This window comes from Hyperoodon ampullatus (assembly GCF_949752795.1).
Source record: "Hyperoodon ampullatus genome assembly, chromosome: 2".
NCBI lineage: Eukaryota > Metazoa > Chordata > Mammalia > Artiodactyla > Ziphiidae > Hyperoodon > Hyperoodon ampullatus.
Window position 1 is genome coordinate 20,722,826 of NC_136915.1, and position 12,001 is coordinate 20,734,826.

The 12,001-nt window shown below is 42.0% G+C and overlaps 1 protein-coding gene across 1 annotated transcript; it reads right to left on the bottom strand.

The window, feature by feature from the left end:
* Positions 1–5,701: 5,701 nt before the first annotated feature.
* On the bottom strand, positions 5,702–11,695 carry SYF2 (SYF2 pre-mRNA splicing factor). The gene is made up of 7 exons (XM_079696635.1): positions 11,618–11,695; positions 11,276–11,386; positions 9,242–9,367; positions 8,707–8,824; positions 8,269–8,359; positions 6,804–6,902; positions 5,702–6,018 (listed from the first exon to the last, which is right to left on the bottom strand). The coding sequence occupies exons 1-7, from the start codon at positions 11,642–11,644 to the stop codon at positions 5,853–5,855; spliced, it is 738 nt and encodes a 245-aa protein (XP_079552761.1). The 5' UTR covers positions 11,645–11,695; the 3' UTR covers positions 5,702–5,852.
* Between the last annotated feature and the right edge of the window lie 306 nt (positions 11,696–12,001).

Genomic DNA, 12,001 nt, shown 5'->3' on the forward strand with positions numbered 1-12,001 from the left:
AGGTTTCAACCAGGTGAGACGTTGTCAGTATCTCCCAGTTTCTCGTGGTCCCTCCAGCCTGTTGAGCTCCCTGCAGGTTTCCAAACAAAAATCCGACAACCTCATCCGCAGGGACAAGATTGGATCCAAAGCTAAACTATTCATTCAAAACGTGAACATTTTTATAGATAAGGATTTTTTGTTTGTTTGTTTTTGCTTTAATGATTTGACCATAACTGCTGGTCCTATTGTAGCAAAAAATCCAGGAGGGATCTCTGATTCTCAGATCCCTGGGTTCTGCAAGTAGTTGTCGTTTGTCAGAAACTGGACTCTGTGGACTTCCCTGGTGGTCCAGTGGTTAAGAATCCACCTTCCAATGTAGGGGACGCAGGTTCGATCCCTGGCTGGGGAACTGAGATCCTATATGCGGCAGGGCAACTAAGCCCATGATGCGCTGTAACTAAGACTCGATACAGCCAAATAAAATAAATAAATAAATAAATAAATATTAAAAAAAAAAAAAAAAAGAAACTGGACTTTGAGTCTAACTGCCTTGGATTGGAGAAGCAGCCCAAGGAGAGCTCAAGGTTAAATCTGCATTAGCGGTGAGCTTCTGAAGAGAGCTTGCCAACGGAGCAAGGAGCAGTGCTGCAGCATGCAGGCCCCAGGAAAGGCCTGAGGAAGGGTGGCTTCAAAGCTCCTGGGTTTCCTATCTCTTCAAAACTTCAGATTGGCAGAAAGAGGAAGTCTCCACTGGTCCTAAAAAAAAAAAAAAAAACAAAGACTTTTGGGGGCAGGGAGCAAGTCACACAGAAATCCTACCTCCCTTGGAGATTTCTGAATGTTCAGTTGGCATTATCTTGATTTGGAAGTGAGGAAAGTACAGGAAATATCCATGAGGACAGTATGTATTCATTTCATTATTACTATTATAACTCACATAGTACCCATTATAAACCAGACATGTCTAAGCATATTACACTCATTCAATCCTCCCAACAACCCTCAGAGGTAGGCATTATTAACAAGTTTTAGAGCTAGGGAAACTGAAGCACAGTGTAGGTAGTTGATGTTATGGACTGAATTGTGTCCCCCCCAATTCATATGCTGAAGCCCTAACCCCCAATTTGACTAGACTTGGCGATGGAGCCTTTAAGGAGGTCCTTAAGGTTAAATGAGGTCAAGGGTGGGGCCCTAATCCAATACAACTTGTGTTTTTATAAGAAGAGGCAGAGACACCAGGAATACACATGCATAGAGAAAATGCCATTAGGACAGCAAGAAGGTGGCTGTCTGCCAGCCAAGGAGAGAGCCCTCGCCAGAAACCAACCCTGCCAGCACCTTGAGCCTAGACTTCCAGCCTCCAGCACTGTGAACAAATAAATTTCTGTAGTTTAAGCCACCTAGTCTGTGGTATTCTGTTGTGGAAGCCCTAGTGAACAGTGCAAGTGACTCGCCCAAGATCTTTTGCCTGGTAAATGGAAGAACTGAGATTTGAATCCAGACTGTATTGACACCTGAGTCCATGCTTTTCATGGCTATTGTACAGTGTCTATTGCCCTGAGAAAGGAGAGTCCCATTGGAGAACATGACGGTGACCACAGGAACTGCCAGCATGCATAAGCATTTACTCTGCACTGGCCCACCTTGCTAAGTGCTTTGCATGGATTATCCATTTAATACCAACAGCAATCCTGTGAGGTTATTGCTATTAACCTCCCCCCCACCTTTTCACTAAGGCCTTAGGAGGAATCCAGTGGGGACAAACTCACTCCAGAGCCAGCTGAGAACACTATGCTATACCACAATTAATTATAACTATTAGAGATCATTTTGTTATAGTCAGCTTCACCACCTGGCCAAAAATTATTCAACTGGGTTTCCCAAGTATGAGAACACAGTTGAGCCAAGTGAGAATTATGAGCCAATCAGGAAGGTGTCCCCACTGAGATAGCACAGTGTTGAAGACAAAGGGCCAGTGGAGAGGCAGCTCTGCCCTGAGGGGCAGGAGGGGATAGGAAGGAGCACTGTCAGAGGGGCATACCCATCCAGGACTGCTGCAGCAGGGCCACAAGACCACTGTTTGCTCCTTCTCTCTTTGAATAAGCAATGGCTAATGGGGACTCAGCAGCAGTCAGGTTGGGGTCAAAGAGGGGTTGCTCACATTGCCTCTGTCTCCAGCCACACCCTCTACATCCCCCCAAATAGGCCTCGCTTCCTTTTTTAGGCACTCAATTTCATCAGTCCCATGGATGGGTTAGGAAGGACTGACATAAATCATCTCCATTCTGCTGGCACAGCATTTTCCAAAGGGCAAGATGTGTCTCGCAGGTGGGCACCCGAGACAGGTAGACCCTTTTCAAATCTTTCTCAACCTTGTGACAATGTCAAGGAAAAGGCTTGGTGCTAATATGTCTTTCATAATGCCTCTCATATTTGTTCATACTTGAACAAAGAGAGACCAGACTTCAGACCCAGAGCCTTCCATGGGCAGCAGTGTCTGCTTGGTAAATCCAAATTACACATACAGGGTCCCACATCTTACTGATGCCCTGTTCACTTTTTAATTCTTTTACTTTCTATGTTGCCTTTTGGAAGGTTTCTGTTGCTGTGTCTCCAAGTCCACTACTTGCTTTCACGATGTCTAATCTGCGATTAAGCCCATACAGTACACTTTTCATCTCAGACATGTACTTTTCATGTTGAGAAGTTCGATGTAGTTCTTTTTTATATCTTCCTGTCTCTTCTTAACTTCTTGAACATGTGGAGTACAGTTATAGTAACTTTGATTTGTCCTTTTTTTTTTTTTTGGTGGCCATACTGCGCAGCTTGTGGGATCTTAGTTCCCCAACCAGGGATTTAACCCAGGCCCTTGGCACTGAGAGTGCAGAGTCCTAACCGCTTGACCGCCAGGGAATTCCCTGATTTTCCTCTTAATTCAAACATCTATGTCAGTTCTTGCTAAGTTTAGATTGATTTTTCTTCTCATTATGAGTCCTACTTTCCTGTTTCTCTGTTAGATGCTGGACATTGTGAACTTGATGTTTTTGGGTACTGGATATTTCTGTCTTTTTTTACAATGATTCTTAATCTTTGCTTTAGACTGTAGTTAAATTATTCAGGAACAGTTTCTTTCAGGTCTTAACTTTTAAGATTTTTACGCAAGACCCAAGCAGTGCTTAGTCTAGGACTAATTATTCTCCACTACTGAGGCAAAACCTCACTATACTACTCCATGAATTACGAAGTTTTCCAGTTCAGCTGGTGGAAAACACTATTCCTGGCCACACGTGAGGGCCAGGTGCTATTCTCCCCTCAGCCTTGAGTCGTTTCCTCACACATGTATTCTGCCTGATACTTGAAGAGACCCCTGCGGACTTTCAGAGTTCTGTGTGCAGCTCCCACCTCTCCAACACTCTGTACTGTAAGATCTTGCCACTGTGGTGTCCCCAGACTTTCAGCTCTATCTCCTCAACGAAGGGCACCCCTGGGCTCTGCCTGGGTTCTTCCACTATGCGCCACAGGCTGGAAGTTCTCTAAAGACAGTACGCTGAGGTGATCATAGGGCTACACCTGTTTGTTTCCTCTCTTAGGAACCACTGGCCTTCCTTGATTTCCATTATCTTGAAAACTGCTGTTTTTTAAAATTTCAAGTGGCAAGGTAAATCCATCCCGTCACTCCATCTTGGCTGGAAGTAAGTCCTCACTTTTTTTTTTTTTTTTTGAAGTATAGTTGATTTACAATGTTGTACCAGTCTCTGCTGTACAGCAAAGTGACTCAGTTATACTCCTGTTAATTCTTTCATTAGATTTTATAATTTTCTTCACGTAGGTCCTATGACTTCTCATTAAATTTCTCAGTAGATTCTCCTATGACTTCTCATTAAATTTGTCTCAGTAGATTCTTATTTTTATTGCTATTGTAACTATTTCCTCCCATCTCCATTTCTATGTATTTATTTCTACAGTGGAGAAAAAACTATTGATTTTTGTATATGTAACATTTGTCCTGAAATTGAAATATGCATTGGTCATAAATTTATTCAGCAGCGAGGAACAGGAAGATGAGAGGTAGGCACCTAGTGCTGGTGCAGCTGCTCAGCAATGCCAAAAGGAATGCAAGCTCTTCTCCACTCTCCTCAGCACATTGACTTTGTCCTCATGCTTGTTACTTCATGGCACAGACGGCTGCTAAAACTCCAGGCCTCACATTATGTGATCCAAGCTGGAAGGAAGGGGGGAAGTGGCAACTCCCTTACCAGGAAAGCAAAAGATTTCTCAGAATAATTAGATTGTGTCTTATTAGCCAGAACTATAACATTTGACCACCTGTAACAGCAAGTTGGTCTGGGGAAGCAAATGTTTAGCTGGAAATTTTACCACAAATTCACCAAAAAAATCAGGGTTTGGTTGGTTATGAAGAAAAGAGAATTGATATTGGACAGGTAACTAACACGTCTACAGGCTACTCTTGCATTCTTAGAATAAACCCTGCTGGCTCATAGTGAATTATTCTTTTAAATACCTTGCCAGATTCTATTTGACAATGTTTCTTGACGTGATTTTGTTTAAGGCTATTACAATACTCAGGACTAAAGACCTGAACTAAAGTTGTGGAAATGGGAAAAGAAACATATTTATTTTCAGAGGCAGCATCAAGGCCCTATGATCAGACCTGATTAACTGCACATAGATTAAATGCTAGAAGAAACAAAATAAGAGCAGAAATAGAAAGTACTACATAAATTTTAAAAGGGAACAATTACCAGTGGTATTAAATGTTCATTAAACACAAAAGCTGAAATATTTGTGAAATTTTCTCTGCATTTCAGATTTTTCTTAATTTGGAACGTCCTAATTAGGTACTCCGTATTGTTACCATCACATAGAAAAAAATTATACCAATCTTTCACTCCTGACTTTTATTAAACTATTATTGCGATAATAGTACTGTGGCTTTTTAAGTTTTTATCTTTCAGATACATACTGAAATATTTATAGACGAAATTATATATTTAGTATTTGCTTCAAAATAACACAGGAGTTACACAGGGAAAAGTGGATAGAAATAAAGACAGAACAAAGATTGGCATAAATTGATAATTATTGAAGATGGGCATTGGGTATATGGGATTCACTGTACTATTCTGTCTTCTTTTGAATATGTTTGGAATTTCCTATAATAGAAAAAATTTTAATGTTTGTGGAATGGAAGCATGTATGTGTATATTTGTGTATATATAAATGTACAAATACAAATATTTGTTTTAAATGATAAATTGTTTAGTAGGGATTCTATTCCACAAGACATTTCCTTTTTTAAAAGGGAACTGTGCATAGTCACTATTCATGGGAGGACAGTTCTGCTACTTCCTGAACGTGGTCCTAAGCAGCCCAGGTAGAGCCTATACCCACCCTCCAGCAGCCACTGCCCGCTTCCTCATCACCGTCCTTAGCTTCGGAGTCTACAACCCCAAATAGTTCCTGAGTCCAGCTCTAGATTTTGTCAAATTCATAAAAACATTCAAAGTAACAATGACTGCATTTACGTATGCTGCCAGCATTCTTAAAGCCAAAATGCTTCAAAGATTCAACAGTCATACACATTTAAAATACATAGAAAAATAATAGAATTTATACAAAGTAGATTTTTACAAAACAAGTACATTACAAGAAATACATCTTATATCCAAGCACAAAAATGTGGAAATATACATGGAAGTAGAAGTTTAAGAAAAAACATTTATTTTTAAATGCTGAATGGGAAGGCATAGACCAACTTCTGGTTTACTGGTGTAACTCTGAAGAGAACTTCAATTTGCTAGTAGAAATTTTTACTCCATTCTCAAGCTTCTTAACAGTTCCTGAAGGGATTAGACAGCTGTTCCTCTTTCCAAATTCTGTTTAATTTCAGCTGTATATTTCCCATAGAATCTTTCTGCCTTCTTGTTGAATTTGGCATTCCTTTCGTTAATGTAGTCAATATCTGCATCATCATTATAAGGACGTCTCCGACTATATTTGTCTCGTTTTTCAATTCTGGGAGAAGAAAATAATTTATAAAATTCAAAACTGCCTTCTTTTTTGGTCTTAATAAAACATGGCCAAATAGAATAGAATCAGTACACTTAAGACTAGCACTTAGGGAAGGGGCCAGGGGAAGCCCAGTTTCATCAAGATGAAGTTGAAACTGCCAATTAACAGCACAACCCTGGGTATGAACCATGAAATTTAGTAAATACAAACTCACCCTTAGAATGTTTCTAGAAGAGCAATGCTACACTGCTAGGAACTCGATACATGAAGTATCACTTAACAGAAAATGATTACAACAGTAATTATATTAATAATAACCACAGCTAATATGAACAGAGTACACAGTATATACTAGACACTATTCTTAATACTTAAGTGTATTAGCTCCTATAATATAAATTCATTTTGCTCTACCTGATCAGCATCAGGAAACACACTCCTATCAGTATTAAGAAACATAAATATACAAAGATAGATTTACTAGAGCATTTGTACTTCTTCAAATCAAAGAGTGGAATGGTTGTTAAAGTAAAAACAAGAATAATTTCTTAAAGAATAATTTTCTTTATAATTCTCAATTATAACAACTCAATTCCATCAATATTTTGCATCTTCATTCCAAATCATAGGGACTCAACCCATCCTTACTGTCTGTCCCCAAAACCACTAGAGATGCTAGGTCAGAAATTAGGAAGTATAATATCTGTCTTCTCAATTCATTCTAAGCATATTATGTCCATTTTGTCATTAAACGTTTAAAATTTCAGGCTGCTACACGGAGTACTCACTGTTTTTCCAGGTCTACGACCATCCTATCAATTTCCTCTGTGGAAGGCACATGTGTCCCATGAAGAAGACTGTTGGATGTTGGGTAAAACTCTTCTTCACTGGAAAGATGGCAACAGGGACTTGGAGTAACACTGCAAGTGCTCCACATTTTCAAACTAAACTACCATTCACGATGAGAGGTAAAATACATACATATCTTTATACTATGGGATCTTACCTCACCTTTTAAAAAAAAACACAGAATTGGAAGGGACACAAGTAAGAAATCACTTACGCCAACACCTTCATTCTACAGATAAAAGAGCCCAGGGCCAGAGGTTAATGGACTTGCTTCTAGGCTCAGGATATTTCTCTTTCCACTACAGCAGGCCAACAAACTGCAGCATGTTTCTATGAACAGTTTTACTGGGACACAGTCCATTTGTTTATATCTCCTCTACAGGCTGCTGCTGCTTTCACATCACAAGGACAGAGTGGAGTAGCTATGACAGAGACCACATAGCCCACAAAGCCTAAAATATTTACTATCTGGTCCTTTACAGCAGAAGTTCACCCATCCTGGCACTAAAGCATTCTGCGTCCCAAATTTCTGAATAACTATGATAAGCTGGGTATTAAACTCTCAACACCCAGTCATAGTACACTCAGCTAGAAAGAACCAGGTGGTTAGCTTAACTGCTGTGAATGAGCAATAAATAGTGTCATCACGACCAGAAACTCTTTTTTTTTTTTTTGCTGTACGCGGGCTTCTCACTGTTGTGGCCTCTCCCACTGCGGAGCACAGGCTCCAGACGTGCAGGCTCAGCGGCCATGGCTCACGGGCCCAGCCGCTCCACGGCATGTGGGATCCTCCCGGACCGGGGCACGAACCCACGTCCCCTGCATCGGCAGGCGGACTCTCAACCACTGCGCCACCAGGGAAGCCCCATAAACTATTCTTAAACAGCTGTTGATAACCCATATCCAAGCACTGCAGTCTGTTTGTATTTATGTATATACGTTTATATACATGCGCAAGTACATCAATATCACTTCAGAAGGGCTCCCCTGTGGTGCAGTGGTTTAAGAATCCGCCTGCCAAGGCAGGGGACATGGGTTTGTGCCCTGGTCCAGGAAGATCCCACATGCCGTGGAGCAACTAAGCCGGTGCGCCATAACTACTGAGCCTGTGCTCTAGAGCCCACAAGCCACAACTACTGAGCCCACGTGCTGCAACTACTGAAGCCTGCGTGCCTAGAGCCCATGCTCTGCAACAAGAGAAGCCACTGCGATGAGAAGCCTGTGCACCGCAATGAAGTGTAGCCCCCGCTTGCCGCAACTAGAGAAAGCCCGCACACAGCAACAAAGACCCAACGCAGCCAAAAATAATAAAATAAATAAATAAATTTACAAATAAAGTGTAATGTTTTAAAAAAAAAATCACTTCAGGATGAAAAAGGACTGGCATTAGTTCTGTCAACTTACTGCTTTTCTCTCAGTCTCTCATATGTTTCCATGTCCGGTTTGATCTGTTTGGTCAGCCGATGGTACTGGCGAAGCTGGGCAGCAGCATAATCTAAAAATAAAATGAGAATCGGAAATGATATATTTCCTTGTTTGGTCATTACTATTCAGAGAAAAATCAAAATTATTATTAGCAATATATGTACTAATCTAAGCAGAGCCTCTATCCTGAAGATGCTGATAATACAGGCTTTAATTTTAGCACAATGAATAAAGGGAGCCAGCTGCCTCAAGCACAGCCTTTTTTACTTCTGCCCTATGAGATATGCTTGTATTTTTCTTGGGAGTAAGCCTCTTAGAGAATATTCCATGAAGGGGTATATCCTTTCTTAAAACCAGAAACACTGAAGGCAACGCTTATCTCACAGGCTCATTCAATAAAGTAAAGGTGAGTTTTACCTGAAAATCCCAGGTCAGGATTTTTCCTCCTCTTTTTCCTCTCCCATCTTTCTGCATCTTCTGCACTGATCTCTAGCAACTTCACTTTCTCGTAGTCTTCCCCTCTTGCTGCACATTCCTGAAAAAGAAAGGAAAAAAAGCTAATGCCTGCCCAAATGATTCAAGCAATTATTTGACCTATTTTAAATAAAGATATCAAGCAATACATTAAAAATAATGATTAATATTTGAAGGAAATTTGATAATCCGCTATGGTATATAAGAAGTGAGTATATCAATCTAAAAAATAATACTTATTCAACATTTATCAGGTGTCAGACCCTCTTTTAAATGTTTTACATGCATTGACTCATTTAATTCATAATTAACTCAAATAATTATTACAGGCCCCATTTTACAGATGAGAAAACATAGGCACAGAGAGGTTAAATTACTCACCCAAAGCTTGGCAGCTGGTAAAAAGCATTTTTTACTGTCTTAATACTATAGAAAGATTGAATAAACCACTTATGAAAATAGCGGAGTAGTTCCTAACCTTTTTCTTTTCTTCTTCTTGTAGTTCCCATTCCAAACGAGCTTTTTTGGCTTCCCAATTTGCAGGTAACTTAAGTCTTTTATCTTCTTCAACAACTTCCTGGTGATTTAATTTACGAGCTTCATTCTAAAACCATAAACGCAAAAAGGCTATCGGCTGAAACATGAAAATAAATCCAAACAAGTATTTCCCTCTTTGAGGAGGGTCAAGACACGTTAACAAGGGGACTCCATTTTACCCTGAAAGAGAACCATCAGAGGATTTTAAGCAAGGAAACGGCCTAATTAGGTCTGCATTTGTATACAGTCAAGAAATGTGTTGAGCTGCACTGGTTTGCTGTGCCAAAGGCTGGGCGTTAATGTCTCACATTATGAGAAAGATATTCTACTTTCAATTCTCTTTTAATCCTGATGCAAAGAAGAAGCCTCAATTTGGGGCTGGGGGCTTTAATACCTATCATAATATCTCTAACCTTTCCCAAGTCCCCCCTCCTCTTTAGATATTTTAGTTTACATCATGTCAAGTGAAAGGCATTTTCCATTTAAATTACTGTATGTAGAGTCTGTTTTAAAATAACTGCATAAAACAAAATGAGTATACCATCTTAGGGACAACTTAAGTTAGATGTTTCTTGGGTTACAGGCTGGTGGCCGTTAGTCCAGGAAGACATGTCTCTTAATATCCAACCCCATGTTCTTTACACAGTCCCTCCAAGTAAATATGTAAGTGTGTTGAATTCTTTACTAAATTTTTCTGGGTAAAGAGAAAAACCCAGAACATTTCTCTCAACAACCATCCCTCACATACTCTTGGCTCTGGCAATGCCCTCCAGTTGAAGACACCAAGAACACATGTGTAGTCAAACAAAGTTGTGTGTATTGCATTGAAGGAAACAGCAAACCATGGGGAACTGGAGGCATTTCAGTGAGAGGGTGTTAGGAGGAGCCACTTACAGGATTTGAGTTTGTATCAGGTGACTGGAGGGAAAGGTTCAAGGAAGCATGGTTGTGCCCTGGATTAGGCACTGTCAGAAAGCCAGGGCATTCTATGATTGGGTATCTTCAGTTTTTATACAGGAAGCAGGACTAATGGAGTGAGGCTAGTGCTGTATTTGTCACTGGTGTTAGCAGAAGTGGGTGCTGTGTGGTCATTTCTGTGGTTTGAACAGTTTTGTTTTTGTCACACTGTGATAGTCAGAGTGATGTTGGAGTTTTGTGAAACCATGGCCAAGCTATCAGTCAGGCCCCTTTGAGGTGAAACAGTCAAGAGCTGCTTTTTTGTTTCTCAGCTCCAACTGCAGCCAGTGGTTTGCTGGACTCCTATCCTTGATATGAATTCTCTTCCTTTGCATTTGTTCCCTCTGCTTAGATATTTCTTCCTCAAACTTCTTTATTTTTCTGATAACATCTTAGTCATCTTTATAGCAGTACTTTAGGTGTCACCTCTTATACCAGGCGCTCCCTGGGGGCCCCTAAACTATACCAATCTCTCCTTCACTGCACTCCCAAGGCACTTTGTTCCTAACTCAAGCATGGCATTTATCACAATATAATTTCTAGCTAGAACGTTGTCTCCTCTACTTAAGAGCAGAGGATTTATCTTACTCATCTAGTTCCCCACCTACTAGCTGAACCACTGACCCTATAGACTTCCCGAGATTTGCTGATTATTTTTGAATGAAGAGGCAACCAGCTCTCTTACTGGACAAGTTTCTTCCAGTCTCTAGCTCCACATATTTCCCTAGGTAAAATGAAGAGTTTACTAGAATCATAAAACACGGAGGCGGTTAGTAACAGAGACCCCCAAACTAGCCCAACTAAGTTAAAACAGATGGGGGTGAAAGAAAGCTTGGTGAAAGCATGTCCCTTTCCAAAAGTGACTACAATGTGTTGACAGGTTGAGAAGCATCGGGACCGAACTTTCATGCAGCTCTGCGGGTCTGTCACACGCGTTGGTGCGGCTTCCTCGTCGCTCCACAAACGCGCACGGGCCTGGCCACGTGACAGGTCTCAGCTGGCCTCTGGGGCGACTCACCCGCTTCAGGTGCAGCTCCCGGAATTTGCGCAGTCTCTGTTCGCGCTTCTGGGCGGCCAGCTCCTCGGCCGCCGCAGGGGACTGCTGTTCCTCCGCGCCGTCTACCGGAACCTGCGGCGGAGGACAGGCTGGAGTTGGGGCCGGTTAGGCTTCTCCCCGGAGAGCCCAGGCGGATTACCCGCGGGTCCCGACAGCCCAGGCCGGGCCCTCGCCGCCGACCCAGGCCCCAAAGTATCTGCGCTTTCCTGGCCCGGCACACAAGCACCTCCTCCACCTCTCGCCCTTGCCGTCCCTCAGAGCCCTCCCCAACTAAAATCCCTGGAAAGAGCCGGCAGCACTTACCTTCTCTGCTACAGTCGCAGCCGCCATCACAACCTTTCCTCGCCCACTTCCGGCAACAACCCAGAGCACTTCCGCCGGCCTTCGTACTGCAGCGTCAATACAGATTAATAACCTACTATAAGCCCCGCCCCTTCCTGTCAGCCTCAGGAATTTAGGACCAATCCCTGCCCCTCTTGGCAGTGAGACGTTTTTCAACTGGGCAGGGCCTTGCGCAGCCGCAAAAGGCCTCAGAGGCGGGGGCCGGAAGGGTGGAGGCTGAGAGAGAAGCGCCTGGGTTTTCGGTAGAGGGCGGCTAGGGAGGAGTGGTGGAGCTGGGAGCCTCGTGGAAAGTCACCTCAACTGTGCTGCGAAAAGTGCTTTCCATTCAGCGCTTAACCTGTGTCA